Source organism: Taudactylus pleione, unplaced genomic scaffold, assembly GCF_031769625.1.
Source record: "Taudactylus pleione unplaced genomic scaffold, aTauple2 ptg000026l, whole genome shotgun sequence".
In the NCBI taxonomy this organism is placed as follows: Eukaryota; Metazoa; Chordata; class Amphibia; order Anura; family Myobatrachidae; genus Taudactylus; species Taudactylus pleione.
The window spans coordinates 22,354,306-22,373,897 of NW_028284428.1; the positions used below are offsets into that span (position 1 = coordinate 22,354,306).

Genomic DNA, 19,592 nt, shown 5'->3' on the forward strand with positions numbered 1-19,592 from the left:
GGCCGTTATATTGATGATCTTTTTATTATTTGGGATGGGGATCTATGTTCAGCACTTTCTTTTGTTGATTCTTTAAATCACAATTCTTATAATTTAACTTTCACTCACTGCTATCACAGGACCTGTGCTAATTTCCTGGACGTGACACTCAGTATTGTGGATAATCAGATCATAACCTCTAATTATGTCAAAAATGTTAATACTTATTCATATTTACATTACAACAGTGCTCATTATAACCCATGGAAAACAAATATCCCAAAAGGCCAGCTAATGCGTCTTCGACGCAATTGTAGGGATGTCAATACGTTTTCAACACAGGCAAAAGATATGTTAGACTCTTTTATCAAATGTGGCTATCCAAAAAATATATTGGATAAAGCTTACGTAGATGTATTGGGGATGGAACGAAAAAACTTACTCCAGTTAAATAAATCTCGTGAAAATAAGAAAACGATTTATAATGATTTGGCGTTTGTATGTAAATTTAATAATCGAGCAAGTGAGATCAAAAGGATTATAAAATGTAACTATCAGATCCTAAGACATGATCAGATTTTAGGTAATCTTTTACCAGTAGATCCACAAATTATATATAGAAAAAATAAATCAATAAAAACAATAATTGCACCGAGTCATCTAAAAAATCTGAAAAGCTTAACAACATCAGAGATTGAAAAAGATACAACTTGGCTAGTTCAAAGACCGTCTGGTTTCTATAAGTGCGGGAAACCAAGATGCAACAAGTGTACTCACATGGATAGAAAGACGACCATTATTTCCATCCCTACACAAAAAGAACAATATCATCTTCAAAGTTTCATTAATTGTGAAACATGTTATGTTATCTATCTTCTGACTTGTGGTTGCGGACTACATTATATAGGTCGCACAACTAGAGCTTTGCGGGTCCGTTTTGGGGAACACAGGCGAAATATCATAAACAAATATCCACATCACAGTATTTCCCGTCATTATGCTCAAACACACAGTAGTAACCCCAAGTGTCTCTCTGTTATGGGGCTAGAAGTGATACCTAAAACAGCTCGAGGAGGAGATAGGTACAATAGACTCTGCCGACAAGAAGTTTATTGGACACTACAATTTGATTCATTATATCCAAATGGGCTAAATTAAACTATTGAATTGAATTCTGTAATATGACATATTAGATGTGTTTTATTAGGGTTTATAAGATATATTTTGGTACATCTTTCGTACGAAATCTTCTTTACCATGTATATATTCATTATACCTAGATTAACATTTAGCATAGACTTATTAAGATGTTGTATGCCATTAGATAGAATATTTAGACTATCTAAATTATATGTAGATGGGCATGACACATTATTATACTTTACCAATTTTTTTTTATTTTATGGACATTCTTATTTAACTATGTTTTGAGGTTGCTAATATATATTTTAACAATGGTATAGATTGAATATGATCTTTAATGAACGTATGGGGTTCATATCAATTTCACCAACTAAGTTTATTTATGACCTATATTATATATATGTTTATTTAAATATTTATTTTATTTTTTTTAACAACATTAAAACATTTAAATGTATGTATTATATTATTTATTTATGTATAGATATGGAGATTCATTATTGTATAGTATATTAATATGATAACCATGAGTTAAAGATCATCAATTAAGACTAAATGCGCTAACCCTGTGATTGCAAATAACAGTATTTGTATAGGGTGGATTGCTTAGCAACAGGTATTATCCACAGATGAATGGCTATTATGCATCATCCGGTTCACTTCCGCATTATCTGATGATCACGACATCAAACGCAGTATAGACCAACTCATGTTGGAGTGTTGCTTAGCAGCACTGTACACAAAACACGGAAGAACCTATGCACCACCTGATCCGCTCACAGTATACCACGTGACCCGCTAGCGGATCACGTGGTGGTCATGTGATAAGAAGAAACCAGGAAGTGCATAGGAATAAGGTAGACTTGATCTAAATGTTCCTTTACTGTTTTAATATATAGTTTTGGTTCTAAACATACTTAGGATTGCCTTCATTAACGTAAGTTTAAATGGTGATTATATTATGTATATATTTTATATTAAAAGACGTGTGCAAAAGGCTTATTTTTTAATTGGTACTCAGCTGTTTGCCCTAATTGAAAATGAATAGGGTATTTAAGGAGCATGAGGAATACATTGCGCACGACGGAGCCGGCTCCATCATGAACATGCGCACTGGCCCACCATTGACCCGGTTGCGAGTGCACAGCGCTTGCAACCGGGTCAGAATCAGGCCCTCTGTTAGGTGAGCACTCTTAAATCTGTGTGGTCAGGGGCAGGATACATAAATATACCCCTAAAAAATAACCTTTATTTCAAATTTCTAAAATATGGGTTCACACACATTAAATACCCATATTAAACCCAGTAGACACACATATAATACAATACACTATACAAAACACACAATATATAACAAAAATTCATTCAAAAATTATTGACTAGATAAAATCAATTAAGGAAAATGTGCAATCCCTTGGACTGGCAAATTATAACGCATTATGTACAATACAATAAAGTTCTTAATAGTTAACACATCATCTTGCAGCAGTAAGTACCTGTCCATACATAATTCATAATAAATAGTGGGTTTGGAAAGATTACTCAGAAAAGTCAGGGCATAAAGTTGCTTCTCCTCATTCTACTGCTCCTCACCAGGGGCGCCGAGAGGGGGAGGGAGCAGGTACAGATTACCCGGACCCGGAATTGACAGGGGGCCTGGGCCGCCTGCAGCACATCACCGCTTTTTTTTTTTCCTACTTTTTTTTTTAATTATTATTCTTTACTAAAATCACTGGGGGTGGCAGCCAGCGGCAGTTTGGGGGGAGGAGGAGGGGGGAGAGGGGAGTAGTGGCGCGCTGGCTGTCACTCACTTGACTTTCATTCATGCAGTCAGTGTAGCCGCGGAGCTGGTGCTGAGAGAAAGCCTTGCGAGATAATTACATAATCATCTCGCAAGGCTTTCTCTCAGGACCAGTTCCAGGCCCTGGGCGGAGATTGGGAGGGAGGGAGACAGGTGACAGTGGGCAGCCTACAGTATGTGGCACAGTCTGGCATCGTGACGTCAGGTCGCGCGCACTTGCTCTGCTCAGTATGCTGCTGTGGTTATGACTAGAATAGAGCTTGCAATATATGCAGATATGCTATTTCCAGTCTCGAAGAGAGAGCTTCACATTGTCTGATATAATCTGCTTCATTTGAACAGTTACGTCTCAGGCGAAGAAACTCCCCTTTGGGGAGATTGGAAATGGTGCGTGGAAAATGGCAACTCTTTTTGTGTAATAAACTATTAGTTGCTGTAGGTTTTCTGAAAAGATTTGTTGCCACCTCACCATCTACCTCTTTGCTGATTATCAATCCAAAAAGGAAATAGTCTGCTTGCTGATCTCCCAAGTAAATTTCAGATTCAGTTCATTTATATTGAGGACTTTCATGAATTCTAAAAATTCAGGTTCTCCTCCTCCCCATATGACAAAGATGTCAACAATATACCTCAGCCATTGTACCACATGCTGGGTATATTTGTCATTCGTTTCAGAGAAGACTACCTCCCGCTCCCATCAACCCAAGAAAAGGTTTGCATATGTGGGAGCGTGAGTGGAACCCATGGCCGTGCCCCTGGTCTGTAACTAAAATTTATTCTGGAATGTAAAATAATATTTATGGAGAATGAAAGACAATAGTTTAATCAAAAAGTTGTTGAATTCACTTCTGTTGTCCATCTCCAAAAAATATCTGACCGCATTCAGGCCATCTTAATGTCTAACAGAGGTATAAAGTGATTCCACATCTATGAAGGCAAGTAGATAGTTGTCCTCTAATTTGATACCTTGTATCTTCTGTAGGACATCTCTAGTATCCTTGAGATAGGAGGGCAGGGTAAGCACATGATCCCTCAAATGCATGTCTACGAATTTACTGCCTTGTTCTGTCAGGCTGCCTATACCTGACACTATAGGTCTGCCTGGTGGACTGTTGACGTTCTTATGAACTTTCGGAAGTGCTTAAAATGTAGGTATTTTAAGGAATTTAACTCATTCTTAGTGATTGTACCATTTTGAAGGGCTTCCTGTATCAATCCATTGTAAAGAGAATGACATTTCTCTGTTGGGTTAAGCAGTAGTCTCGTATAACACGAGCAGTCATTCAACTGTCTGAGAATCTCTTTCACATACATTTCCATAGGCCATAATACTACATTGCCCCCTTTATCGGATGGCTTAATAATGATATGTTTCCAATTCCATCTTTAATGCCATTTTTTCAGGTTACGTAATATTATGCTTTTGAAAAGTAAATGGTTGTTGTCTCTCCTGTAATGCATCCAGATCCCGAGATAATAACTCCATAAATATCTGTACTTGTGCACAAGTACTCTCAGGAGGAAAGAAGGTTGACTTATTTTTGCACAATGGTCTTGCCCTCCATATCCCTGAAGTTACGGTGGACTCCTCCGCCAGCTCTTCCAAAATATTTAAAGCTTCCAAATCTATTGCACTCTCTAGACTGGATTAATCAGGAACTGTATTAGGAGAAGATAAACTTCCTCCCACCTGTCTGGTGAGGGGATTGTTCATCTCTTTATTTTTTTGTTGATTTATGAACACTTTCTTTAGGAGGAGTTTCCTCCCAAACAGGTGTAAATCTTTTTCCCATGAAAAATGATGAAAATTAGTCATTGGGGAGAAGGAGAGTCCTTTCTTAAGTAAACAGATTTGTGCCGGTGATAAAATTTCATCAGACAAATTGATGATCTTTAACTCGTCCTCTTGAGACACCTCTGCTATCTCCGTCTGTTGGTCCTGGCTGATTGTCTGGGTGGAAGTGGTGGGTCCCATTTTGGGGTACCTTTTCCTCTTCCGCCCCCTCCTCGTTGGCCTCCTACGCGATATCTCCCTCTTGGGTCTTCTATATCCTCTAAAAAAGGAACCGCAGAGCTGGGGGAGTTGGACCTGGAATCTCTTCTCACATCAGAGTATTCCTCCATACCTGAAGATTCAGCTTCAGAGGAAGAATAATTGTAACTATCGTTTCTGTTATATACTTGTTTAGTTCTTTGATTCTATTTAAAGATTTTCCAGTTGAAAAATATCTTTTATCTCTGGAAAACTTTTTCAGTTTCCTTTCTATAATTACCTTCTCGTAACTATCCAGATCCTTTTTATGTTGGTCAAAACACTTCTGGAACTGTTGATCTTGTTCCCATAGTAAGAGTTTTTCCCCCGATCCCTCTATCTCCCTTTCCACTTCTTTTAATACCAGAAGATTATGTTTGACAGCAGAAATGAAATGTGAGTAACGTCCCTGTTACTCTGTTGTTTCCAAGAGCAATCTACTCTCCGGTAATCTCTCACTCCTCATAGATAGCACTGAGCAGAGGTGAGGAGCAGTAGAATGAGGAGAAGCAGCTTTATGCCCTGACTTTTCTGAGTAATCTTTCCAAACCCACTATTTATTATGAATTATGTATTGACCGGTACTTACTGCTGCAAGATGATGTGTTAACTATTAAGAACTTTATTGTATTGTACATACTACGTTATATTTTGCCAGTCCAAGGGATTGTACATTTTCCTTAATTCATTTTATCTAGTCAATAATTTTTGAATGAATTTTTGTTATGTATTGTGTGTTTTGTATATTGTATTGTATTATATGTGTGTCTACTGGGTTTAATATGGGTATTTAATGTGTGTGATCCCATATTTTAGAAATTTGAAACAAAGGTTATTTTTTAGGGGTATATTTATGTATCCTGCCCCCGACCACACAGATTTAGGAGTGCTCACCTAACAGAGTTTCTCCCCTTTTTTCCTTTTTCTACCTTACACTGTATATAACTCTTGTGAGCACCGCCACTCCTCCTATATTTAGCATATTGCGATTTGTGTGAAATTAGATTGTGACAAAAGTGGTTTATTAATATGATATGTACAGACATGTGTACATATATGTATACATATTAGAGGTGTGCACCGGCCACTTTTCGTGTTTTGTGTTTTGGTTTTGGATCTGGATCTATCTTTGTGTTTTGGATCTGGATTGGTTTTGCCAAAACCACCCTTCCGTGTTTTGGGTTTTGTGTTTTGGATCTGTATTTTTTTTAAAAAAAAGCATAAAAACAGCTAAAATCATAGAATTTGTAGGTTTTTCTGCTCGTATGCTATTATTAACCTCAATAACCTTAATTTCCACTCATTTCCAGTCTATTCTGAACACCTCACACCTCACAATAGTGTTTTTATGTCCAAAAGGTTGCACCGAGGTAGCTGGATGACTATGCTAAGCGATACAAGTGGGCAGCACAAACACGTGGCCCATCTAGGAGTGACACTACAGTGGCAGACAGGATGGCAGTTTGAAAAACTAGGCCCCAAACAGTACACAATGCAAAGAAAAATAAGAGGTGCAAGATGGAATTGTCCTTGGGCCCACCCACCCTTATGTTGTTTAAACAGGACATGCACACTTTAACAAACCAATCATTTCAGCGCCAGGGTCTGCCACACGACTGTGGCTGAAATGATTGGTTCGTTTGGGCCCCCACAAATCAAGCTGGCAATTAATCTGTCCCTGCACAAACTGGCTCTACGGAGGCAAGATGTTGTCCTCATCTTCCTAATCCACCGATTCCTCACCCTCTTCAGTGTTGTGTACATCCTCATCCTCACAGAGTATTAATTCATCCCCACTGGAATCCACAACCACAGGTCCCTCTGGAAGTTCTGGAGGCTGGTCTCCCTGGAAGAGTTGATAATTAATTTTTATGAACATCATCTTCTCCACATTTTGTGGAAGCAATCTCCGACACCTTTCACTGACAAGGTTCCCGGCTGCACTAAACACTCTTTCAGAGTATACACTGGAGGGGGGCAACTCAGGTAAAATAGAGCCAGTTTGTACAGGGGCCCCCAAATTGCCTCTTTTTCCTGCCAGTACAGGTACGGACTGTCTGACATGCCTACTTGGATGCTGTCACCAATGTAATCCTCCACCATTCTGTCAATGGTGACAGTATCATATGCACTGACAGTAGATATGTCAGAAATTGTTGCCAGGTCCAAACTTGGTCCTGCCTGCCCTGCCAGTGGGTTGCTTAGGATACCTAAGTTTTTTCCTGGCAGCCCCAGTTGCGAGAGAAAATTAAGAAGGAGCTATTAACGTGTCACGTTCCGCTTCAGCTGACAGTGTTTTCACCAGCAGGTCTTTGCACCTCTGCAGGCTTGTGTCGGCTGGAAAGAGAGACACCACATAGGCTTTAAACCTGGGATCGAGCACGGTGGCCAAAATGTAGTGGTCTGATGTCAACAGATTGACCACCCTGGAATCCTGGCAAAGCGAATGAAGGGCTTCATCCACAAGTCCCACATGGTGAGCGGAATCGCTCCGTCTTAGCTCCTCCTTCACTTTCTCCAGCTGCTTCTGCAAAAGCCTGATGAGGGGAATGACCTGACTCAAGCTGGCAGTGTCTGAACTGACTTCACGTGTGGCAAGTTCAAAGGGCTGGAGAACCTTGCACAACACGGAAATCATTCTCCACTGCGCTTGAGTCAGGTGCATACCTCCTCCTTTGCCTATGTCATAGGTGGATGTATAGGCTTGTATGGCCTTTTGCTGCTCCTCCATCCTCTGAAGCATATAGAGGGTTGAGTTCCACCGCATCACAACCTCTTGCTTCAGGTGATGGCGGGGCAGGTTCAAGAGTGTTTGCTGGCGCTCCAGTCTTCGGCACGCAGTCACTGAATGGCGAAAGTGGGCAGAAATTTTTCGGGCCACCCAAAGCGTATCCTGCATGCCCCTGTCGCTTTTCAGAAAATTCTGCACCACCAAATTTATTGTGTGAGCAAAACATGGGACATGCTGAAATTTGCCCAGATGTAATGCCCGCACAATATTGGTGGCGTTGTCAGATATCACAAATCTCCAGGAGAGTCTAAGTGGGGTAAGCCACTGGGCGATGATTTCCCTCAGTTTCTCTAAGAGGTTGTCGGCGGTGTGCCTCTTATTGAAACTGGTGATACACAGCGTAGCCTGCCTTGGAACGAGCTGGCGTTTCTGAGATGCAGCTACTGGTGACGCTGCTGTTGTTGCTGTATAAGGTGATACATCTACCCAGTGGGCTGTCACAGTCATATAGTCCTTAGTCTGCCCTGTTCCACTTGTCCACATGTCCGTGGTTAAGTGGACATTGGGTACAACCGCATTTTTCAGGACACTGAGGACACTTTCTGATGTTTCTGTACACTCTCGGTATCGCCTGCCTAGTGAAGTGGAATCTAGACAGGATTTGGAACCGGGGACACACTACCTCCATCAATTGTCTAAATCCCACTGCACTAATAGCGGATACCGGATGCACGTCTAACACCAACATAGCAGTCAAGGCCTCAGTTATACGTTTTGCTTCAGGATGACTGCTGTCGTACTTCATCCTCCTCGCTAAGGACTGTTGGAGGGTCAGTTGTTTAGTAAAAGTAGTGGTGTTCCTACTTCCTCTCTGGGATGATGAACGACTCCCAACAGCAACAGCAGCAACGGCAGCAGTAGGCGTAGCAATGCAGGATCCTTCAGAGGAATCCCGGATAGGAGAGTCAGTCATGCCAGTGACATGGCCTGCAGAACTACTTCCGATCCTGACTAAGGAGGAAATTGATGAGGAGGGAGTTGACGGTGTGGTTTGCAGGTGCTTGGATACAACAGGACGAAGGGATTTAGGTGTCCCTGGACTGCTTACGGTCTTAGCCAAAGTTTCTGAACTTGACAATAACTTTTTATGAACGCGCTGCAGGTGCCGTATAAGGGAGGATGTTCCTAGGTGGTTAACGTTCCTACCCCTACTTATTTCACCTTTACATATGGTACATATGGCAAGACAGTTGTTGTCCGCATTTGGATAGAAATATTGCCAGACCAAAGAGGTGTAATGTTTGGTCTTCTGCCCAGGCATGACCGTGATGGGCTTTTTCATCCCACGGACAACAAGCCCGATTTAAACAAACCACATCACCATCAGAATCCTCCTCGCCAACTTCCTCCTCAGCGCCAGCTACACCAGTATCCTCATCCTGTTGTACTTCAACAGTGACATCTTCAATTTGCATATCAGCAAGTGGACTGTGGGTGCTCCTTTCAGCACTTGCAGGGGGTGTGCAAATGGTGGAAAGAGCCACCTCTTCCCGTCCAGTGCTGGGAAGGTCAGGCATCGCAACCACCACCACACTTGGACTCTCCTTGGGGTTTTGTGATATCTTCTTAGAACGCACAGTTCTTCACTGTGCTTTTGCCAGCTTAACTCGTTTGATTTTTTTAGTGGGAGGAGGGCTTCCATCGTCATGTGAAGCTGAACCACTAGTCATGAACATAGGGAAAGACCTTAGCCATTCCTTGCCACTCCGTGTCGTAAATGGCATATTGGCAAGTTTACGTTTCTCTTCAGATGATTTAAATGTTTTTTTCAAGGTCATTTTCTTGAACTTTGTCATTTGGGATTGTATGTGCCCTCTACTATGACATTGGGCATCGACCTTGGCAGACGACGTTGATGGCATGTTATCGTCTATGTCATGACTAGTGGCAGCAGCTTCAGCACTAGGAGGAAGTGGTTCTTGATCTTTCCCTATTTTATTTATATCGGAGAAAGTTTGGTCCTCCATTTATGTTATATTGATATATACGTGTGGCTAAAGTGCACACAAACACAGAAAATAATTTTTTATTTTTGTTGGAGACTAGTGCACTTTGTGGGTTACACCACCCTTTAAGATATGAGCCAGCCGGCCCTTTACTTATGGGATACAGGCGCACGCTTGGCACTACTTTGTTGATGCACGTGCGGCTACTGCGCACACAATTCACAAACAAAAAAATATATTTTTTTCTTTTGTTTGGAGTGCCCTTTGGGGGTTACAGCACCCTTTAATGGACAAGCCAGCCGGCCTTTTACTTATGGGACACAGGCGCACGCTTGGCACTACTTTGTTGATGCACGTGCGGCTACTGCGCACACAATACACAAGCACAAAAAAAATATATTTTTATTTTGTTTTGAGTGCCCTTTGGGGGTTACAGCACCCTTTAACGGACAAGCCAGCTGGCCTTTTACTTATGGGACACAGGCGCACGCTTGGCACTACTTTGTTGATGCACGTGCGGCTACTGCGCACACAATACACAAGCACAAAAAAATATATTTTTTTATTTTGTTTGGAGTGCCCTTTGGGGGTTACAGCACCCTTTAACGGACAAGCCAGCCAGCCTTTTACTTATGGGACACAGGCGCACGCTTGGCACTACTTTGTTGATGCACGTGCGGTTACTGCGCACACAATTCACAAACACAAAAAAATATAGGCCCTGATTCAGAGCCGGACGCTCTGACCAGAGCGCTCACTCTGAATCAGGGCCCACCTCCATTAAAATGGAGCGTCCTCCTGGACGCTCGTATAGCTGTGGGTCACCACCCACAGCATATACGAGCGTGCAAAAAGATGGACGCGATGGAACATCGACCCACTTGCGAGCATACTGCCGCTCGCGAGTGGGTCTGAATGACCCCCATATTTTTTTATTTTGTTTGGAGTGCCCTTTGGGGGTTACAGCACCCTTTAGCGGTCAATCCAGCCGGCCCTTTATTTATGGGACCTTTATTTATGTTTGGAGTGCCCTTTGGGGGTTACAGCACCCTTTAACGGACAAGCCAGCCGGCCTTTTACTTATGGGACACAGGCACACGCTTGGCACTACTTTGTTGATGCACGTGCGGCTACTGCGCACACAATTCACAAACACAAAAAAACATATTTTTTTATTTTGTTTGGAGTGCCCTTTGGGGGTTACAGCACCCTTTAGCGGTCAATCCAGCCGGCCCTTTATTTATGGGACACAGGCGCACGCTTGGCACTACTTTGTTGATGCACGTGCGGCTACTGCGCACACAATTCACAAACACAGAAAATATTTTTTTATTTTGGTTGGAGTGTACTTTGGGGGTTACAGCACCCTTTAGCGGTCAATCCAGCCGGCCCTTTATTTATTGGACACAGGCGCACGCTTGGCACTACTTTGTTGATGCACGTGCAGCTACTGCGCACACAATTCACAAACACAAAAAAATATTTTTTTTTATTTTGTTTGGAGTGCCCTTTGGGGGTTACAGCACCCTTTAACGGACAAGCCAGCCGGCCTTTTACTTATGGGACACAGGCGCACGCTTGGCGCTGCTCCTTTGTTGATGCACGTGCAGCCACAGTGCACACAATTCACAAACACAGAAAAAATATATTTTTTTTTAGCACTTGGGGGGAGCACCCCTGACGGACAGAGCACCCCTGGACAACACTACAGCACCCTTTTAGGACTGGGACACTGCACAGGACTTTGGAGTGGACACAGCCCCTATGGACAACTGACTGCACAACACAGTCCAGCCAGCTCCTATGGACTTTGAAGTAGTGGACACAGCCCCTATGGACAACAGCAGCACAGCGCAGCACAGCACAACACTACACTACACTACACTACAACACTACACTACACTGCACAGCCCAGCCAGCCCTAACTCCCACCCTCCCTCTTCACTGTCCACAGCCGAGTGAGAAAATGGCGCCGACGCGGGTACCTTATATAGGATCCAAAACCCGCGAGACCCGGAATGTGGGATGATGACGTTTTGCCTCGATTTCAGATCCGAGTCAGGCGGGAAAAGTCGAGCCTGACTCGGATCGGCCTCGGATCGGGGGGGCTCGGGGGGGTTCGGATTTCAGAAATCCGAATCCGCTCACCCCTAATACATATATATAATTATATAGAATCCAACAATCTTTTATCCCTAATTTGTAAACTATTTTTAAAGAATGTCAATCGGTAAGAAGAAGGTATAAGAAAGGGCACTTCAAATATAAACAATGTTTGATAATCTTTAAGAAAACATAACTTCTAACTATGAAGACAAAATTTACTGCTGAAAAAGAAAATATGCGGACTTAGCTAACATTGTTGTTAATAATCACCCTCATCACTGTTTTTAATAAGTTCATCTCAGCATATTAGCTCATCCCCACTGGAATCCAACTTTGCAGAAGTCTCTGTTTGTGAGTAGTTAGTTTTAATCAACATCAGTGTTTCAACATTGTTTGGAAGTAGCCTCTTACACCGATGATGCTCAGAAGGTATCCTAGGCACAGACAAATTAGGCAAATGCCTAGGGCATTTGAGATGCCTAGGGGCATGCATTCCAAGCCTAGGGCCAACTCAGTTTGACAGCGGGCAATGATGGGAACGGGAAGGCGGACGTACCTCTGCTCTTGCTGTCCTAACACGATTGGAGCTCTCAGCTCAGCTCTGATCGGGTGGCAGCTCATACAGCTGGCAGCAGTGGGACTGGGGAGCAGAAATAGCAGGCAGTAACAAAAATTGTGACTGGAGGAGGGCTGTTGGGCATGCCCAGCCAGAGCAGCTCCTCCTCCCATGGACATTTGCAGAGTCCAGTAGCCTGGGCCTGTGTGCAGGGAGACTAACAGGGGGTGGGGGCGCCAATGCTCTTGCTGGCATAGGGCAATAAAATATCTAGTTACAGCTCTGTGTATGAGGATTGCAATGGGTGAGTGGTGATGGATGTTGCTGGCTGCTGCTGTGATCTGCATAGCTGGTTGATTGGTGCTGTGCTTGGAGATGGGTGCTGGGTCAGAGGCGGCACTAGCGATGGTGTTAGGGGCACCACCCAAAATCTTGCCTACGGCATCAAACTGGTTCGGGCTGGCTGTGGTACAGGCTATGCTAAACATTCTTTCCAAGAGTAAACCAAAGTTAGTTTATACAAGGGACTCTAAATTGTCTTTATTTCATCCCAGTATTTAAGGAGACTGTAAGATGCTAATTTGTATATTATCACTAAAGTTATCCTCCACCATTCTATTGATGTTTACTCTATCAGAGTGGTAAAAAAAGAATAGATATATATATATATATATTTTGATATGTAGTTTACAGATCTTACTTTGCATATTGAAGGACAATTAGCTTTGCTAGGGGATTTAAATATTGATGCAGACCCTACTGTATATTAGATACATTCCACACCCCTATGCCATAATCACTTCTTCCAACAATACAATATTCAGTGGATGTCTCAAATATTACAATTTAGTAGGGATGTGCGCCGACCCCCGTGTTTTGGTTTTGGATCTGTATCTCCTTCATGGTTTTGGATCTGGATTTGGTCTTGCAAAACCACCCTCAAGTGTTTTGGTTTTGTATCTGGATTTTTTAAAAAACAAAAATAGATAAAAAGCTTTAAAAACAGCTAAAATCATGTCATTTATGCAATCCAAATCCCAAAATTCCGATTTAAAATCCAAATTCCGAACCGCAAAAAGATCAGAACTGCGACCCGGATTTACCCATATCTCCTCAGGAGATCAGAACCGAGACTCGGATTTACCCGGACTCACGAAATTCGTGTGGATTCGGATTTCTGGAGAACCGAGCCGCACATCTTTACAATTTAGTGGATTTTAGATTTTGCCTCAACATACAGTAGTTGCTCTTGAGCTGTCCATTTATTTTTACAGAATACCTTATTACTTAAACTATGTTTTACACTTGTTCATTTCATAGTGGGAGCAGCTGTCCCAAAAACTATAGCAGGGGCCATGGGGCATATGAACCAGCATTACCATCCTCCACAAACAAAATGTTGCATTGCACTGTAGCCTAGTAATGAAATGGTACACTCCTTCTGAAGAGATTCTGTAATTTGATACTGTATTAAACAGAATGAACTTTACACATTGCCTGCAGTTGACAATTTGTTTTTACTTCGTTACTACAAGGAAATAAAATCACTTTCACTATAGATCATCAATTTTGTTATAGTAATTTAACTACAGTGTATACCATTTCTAAACTATAAGCTCATGTTTGGTATTACATCAAAACAAACCCTAGTTTTCATTCTGATCATATATTTTAACTTAGTCTATAAATATTTTTTCATAGAATATAAACTTAGTTAAAATATCTTTTGAAGCCACTTTTACTCCATTTGTTGTCTCTTTAAGAATAACAATTATGTATATCTTACAACTAAAGCTATAACTTTCCCCTTCAGGGGCTTGCCAAGTAGGAACAGCTGGTGGGTTTGAGTACATGTCTCTCAATGATTGCTGGAGGCAGGGAAAGGAAAATACATTTCAGTTCCCTTACTTTACAAAGGGAAGGGTATGGGATGCCGGTGCTCGGGTTCCCGGTGATCAAAATCCCAACGCCGGCATTCCGACAGGGTTAGGGTACTGACACCTGTCGATAGTTATCCTAACCCTCCCCCTCTCCCTACCCTAACCCTAACCTCCCTCCCTGGAGCCTGACCCTAACCCTCGGTGTGGGTTTCCCTGTTAGAGTGTCACCAGCCCTAATTGGTTCAGCCTAGTGCTGGTCTTTGAAAAATAAGGTGAACCTCCTGCCATCTTTCCCCCCCCCCTGCCCCCACCACCTTATTTTGAATTACCAGCCTAGGCTAATAGGCCTAGGGCTGATTAGGATTTGTCATTGGAATAACCACAATTTTATTTTATTTTTACACCTTTACCCAGCAAAGCCTGCACAGATCCTAATATGTGTAGTGTCTGAAATCAGCTGCTGATTGACAGCAGACTCTTGTTGGACTTCAAAACCAATGAGCCTCAATGGTGGTTTTTGAATGACATTTGAAACGGATGGATAGTGAATCCTGTTACTTTAGTTACTGAACCACCTTTGATGCTCGTCAGGTTTGAACTGAAGCAAAAACCGACACTTTGGGGCATATACAATTGCAGGAGTTAAAGTGGTCCGGAACAGGATAGAACTGTGTTCCGTCACTTCTATTAGGAAATGGATCCAGTTCCGCCTCCTCTGGACCACCTCAGCCCTGCTCCGCAGGGAGGCTACATTTGCTGGGCGCTCGCTGAGCTTTTGTTACCAGAGGGTGCACGGCTCCTTCCCCACAGCGCCAGCAGTAGCCAGAGACTGGAGTTCACTCCTGAGCACCGGCTCCCCCCACGGGCACTATGGGAGAGATGTGACATGATGTTTCTCCCATAGTTCTGAAGAGCAGCCAGGCAGATGCAGAAGTGGGGCTTAAGGGGGTATTGTATGTGTGTGCTTGGCACTATTACAGGGGGCATTACTATTGGGAGCACTATTACAGGGGAAATTACTATTCGGGGCACTATTACAGGGGCATTACTATTGAGGGCACTATTACAAGGGGCATAACATTTGGGGGCATTACTGCAGGAGGTTGGGCACTATTACATGGGGCATTATTATTGGGGCAATATTACAGGGGGCACTATTACAGGGGACATTACTATAGGGGGCACTATTACAGGGGGCATTACTATTGGTGGCATTACTGTTGGGGGCATTACTATTCAGGGCTTTATTGCAGGGGGCATTATTACAGGGGGCATTACTTCTAAAGGGGGCATTACTGCTGGAGGCATTACCACTGGGGGCACTACTACAGGGGACATTTCTATTGGGGCATTACTTCTACAGGGGGCATTACTACTACAGGGGGCAATACCACTGGGGGCATTATTATTGGAGCACTACTACAGGGTGCATTACTACAGAGGCATTACCACTGGGGCCACTACTACAGGGGGCATTACTAATGGGGGCACTGCATAAGGGACACCATTACAGAGGCACTGCATAAGGGGCACCACCACTGTGGGCACTGCATAAGGGGCAACACCACTGTGGACACTGCATAAGGGGTACCACCACTGGGGGCACTGCATAATAGACACTACTGCTGTGGGCATTGTATAAGGGGCACTACTACTGTGGGCAGTATGTGTATTATGGGCACTACTACTATGGGCATTGTGTATAAGGGGCACAAATGTGGCCATTGTGTAAAAGGGGCACTACTGTGTGTCATAACATGAATAAAGAACACTACTATGGGGTGTAATGTGAATAATTGGTACTATGTGCAGTGTAATGTGAATAAGATTATGCTACTGTGTGGCGTAATTTCAATTGAGAATACTAATATGTGACCACGCCCCTTTCTTTTGAGACCATGCCTCCTTTTTTCGGCATGCGCCTGTGGCACGTGCTATCCCTTTTATGAAAAAGCGCAAAGGGGGGGTGACTTCCACCACTTCTCTAGGAACTCTCACTTTAAGCACTGTACAATTGGTAGGGAGGTTTTCTGTGAAAACAAATCACACGGATCTGGCGCCTAATTGTGGAATACTATTGTATGCGCACTCCCAATACCCGTGGTATTCAATAAAAAAAAATGCTTACGGGGTTTTCAGCACTGAAAACACAGCGGTGCAAGAAAAAAAAAAAAAAATCCCTACTGACCAGTACGTTGGTCTCCACGACTCCTGGTCTTCTTGGAAGGAGCTGCTGGGAGTTATGGGGACACATGTGGGTTTTGCACAGACACTCACACGCATAATCACTTACACACACTCACACATTACTACACAATACTTACACACACCGCTGCTGCAGGAGACAGAGGGCATGATTCAGAGCTGCTCGCTGCTGGCGAGTGCTCGCTCTGAATCAGGGCATGTTTTTTTTTTCTCCAGCCTGCTCGCAAAGCTGTGGGTGGTCCGTCGCAATTATCGCGACCATCGGGCTTGCGACGAGACCCCGCAAGCTTGAGTGGACTTCCTGCCCTAATAGAGTAGGAAGTACACTATTGATATCACTAGTGATGTCAGTAGGGCCGCCCACAAACACCAGGCGCTCCTTTGGGAATGCCTGCATTTGCCCAACCACCCCCCATACCCGCCTACAAAACGGGGTGAGCTGTCACTCACCATTGACAGCCGTCCCATCTTGTAGCGAGCCCCACAGCGACTGAAGCTCAGTCGCACGCTAGATGCGGCGCATGCGTGGAACAATAAACATTGAGCCACTTGCGTGCACTGTGCGCTCGTGAGCGGCTCTCAATCAGGCCCCAAGTTCCGATGCTGGATGCAGAAGTCAGCGCTGCAGAAGGTGAGTAGTTACTGACTAATTAAGCTAGTTGGAAACTTCCAGTTGCTTAATTAGTCATTAGGAGGGGTGCTGCCAGGGGCCCGGAGCATTTCCCGACCATTTGTCCTAAAAACATGGATTTTAGGAAAATTTGGTCATGCTCTGGAGATGCTCCATTAAAAGCTCCTCGGTGCTCGAAAAAAAGAAAAACCTTGCACCTAAATGAATAGCAAATACCCTGTACCTGCAGAAAAATCCCAGCAGGTGCGGGATATTTACTATTCTCGCACCTAATTGAATATGCGCCTTACTCCATGGAGTTTGTAATTTATGACAAATGGTAGATAATTTGACATGAGTAAATGAGTAACTGTAAACTTATAAGGAATATTTTGCCAACTGACTATAACAACATAATATTTCTTGTGTTTTAGAGAAGGAAAAAACCAGTACGAAAGAGCACTTGGGGTAACTTCAGAAGACTTATTTGGAGCAGTTTACAGGTAACTTTTCCAATAATGTTACATCAAGCATTATAGCTTTTCATTTACATTTACACAGTAGTTTGTTATACAACAAAATGTAGTGTAAGGCTTTAGTAACTCCTTTTAAATATTTTCTGCTAAATACCAGAAGAGTCTGAAAACATGTTTTTCTTATATAAATACTGTAGAAAAGCATTTTAAAAATGTAAATGTTCACAGTATGCTATTTTAATCTTTAAAATATCACTGGAACATGCAATGGGGACTGACAAAATAAATGACAATCTTTGCTGCACCACCCTCATCTATCCACTTGTAAAAATAGCCATCACCACTATCAGTGCAGACTTGTACCAGCCATATCATTAGTGCAAGAAATCTGAAATCAGATTGATCTCTGCATACGCTCAGGTCTGTATAGCCCACATTTCCGTCTACACACCCAACGATACATTTATCCTACATTGTCACCCAGTGTCTCTCACTACTGTATGGCCCAAGTGCAGTTGCATGTGAATCATCAATAGTTTCCTGGAGTTGTATGCACACTTGGTAAGAATCATGAGATCTGGACTTGTGTACTACTCTGAATGAGGCCTATAGTTTGCTTACTAAATAGTTCCAGCATTTATGTGAATGTATTTTATTTTGTAGGTCAGATGATGACTTGATGAAATTTGTAAGTTTTATGGACTCCATAGCGAATATGTGTGGGAAGTATGTACTACAAGCTTTTGATCTTTCTATGTTCCACACAGCCTGTGACGTTGGAGGTAAATAAAACATTCCAATAGTTCTTTTTTTTACTTTATATTTGGTGGATGTGATTCATTACCAAAAGTGTTGAATAAGGCTGCTTAGAAACATCATCCTTACACTGACTTGCGGATGTATGTAATGGGATGTGGGCGGCTTTATGAGCTGGGGCGTCTTGCTATAGTGTTGCGATCGTGCAGCAATCACAATGCAATTGCATTAATTTGCATCTTTTCACTACGTGTGGGTGCGTACGATTGCAAACTTGCAAGCAGAGCTGAATCAGGCCCTCTGTGCAGTATCGCAAGACCCATTCTGCACATGTTGCATGGATTCTTGCGGTCAGAATGCTGGCGCCGGAATCCCGACCTGTCAGAATCCCCACACGGGCATCCCAACCGCCGGCATCCCGACCTCCGGAATCCCGAAGGTAAGTATCGGGGTTAGGGGGAGGGTTAGGGGTCAGGCACTAGGAGGAGGGTTAGGTTTAGGGTGCGGAAAGTGGGGGTTAGGTTTAGGCACTAGGGGAGAGGCTAGGATTAGGCACCATGGAAGGGAGGGTTAGGGTAGGAGAGGGCGAGGGTTAGAATACCGACCGACAAGGTGTTCTAACCCTGTTGAGATGCCAGCATCAAGATTCTGACATTGGGGATCCAGAATGCCGGCATCCCGTACCCATCCTAGATAGATAGGTAGATAGATATACTGTATCATGGTCTGTGGTTACATACCTCAGGCACTGCAGATAGTTGAATGCCATGGATTAAAGCCTACTATATATATTTATTTACAAATGTGTCCACATACATCTAGCCTCCTTGCGTGTTAAACAGCCCTTCCAGTCGCACCAGCCCATGGCTTGACTTGGCAACGACGAGCATCTTTTCCTGCAAATGTTTTCCTTAGAATTAGGGATGTGCCGACCCCTGTGTTTTTGTTTTTCCCGTGCCTCTTACATGTTGAATCGATTTATCATTTCTTGCCAGAAAAACAATCAACTTATAATTGAAAATCAGCTTGTAATGTGTTTGGCAAATACTTTTATTTTAGTAGCACAAAACCGTACGCAGGTGAAATACTCAGATGGTAATTTCTGGATTAGACAATCAATTAGCGTACCAATTGTTGTGTTTTTTTGTTGGAATTTTATTTTTGGTTTTGTGTTATTGCAACAATATTGTCATCATGTTTGTGATTTTGCAACATTTTTAATGGGCCAGGAAAAATCGCATCCATTTTGTTTTTGCAAAGTGTTCCTTAAAACTCCTAAATGGTTTTTAATCCTTTGGAATCTGAATTCAA

General features: G+C 42.9%; 1 protein-coding gene across 1 annotated transcript in view; it reads left to right on the plus strand.

Moving 5' to 3' along the window:
- LOC148539260 (acetylserotonin O-methyltransferase-like) overlaps window positions 1–19,592 on the plus strand; it is a 133,899-nt gene that overhangs the window by 55,417 nt on the left and 58,890 nt on the right. The window contains exons 4-5 of the mRNA XM_088451526.1: window positions 17,484–17,552; window positions 18,189–18,307. Of these exons, the coding sequence (XP_088307652.1) occupies window positions 17,484–17,552; window positions 18,189–18,307 (188 nt within the window). The remainder of the gene's footprint in view (window positions 1–17,483; window positions 17,553–18,188; window positions 18,308–19,592) is intronic.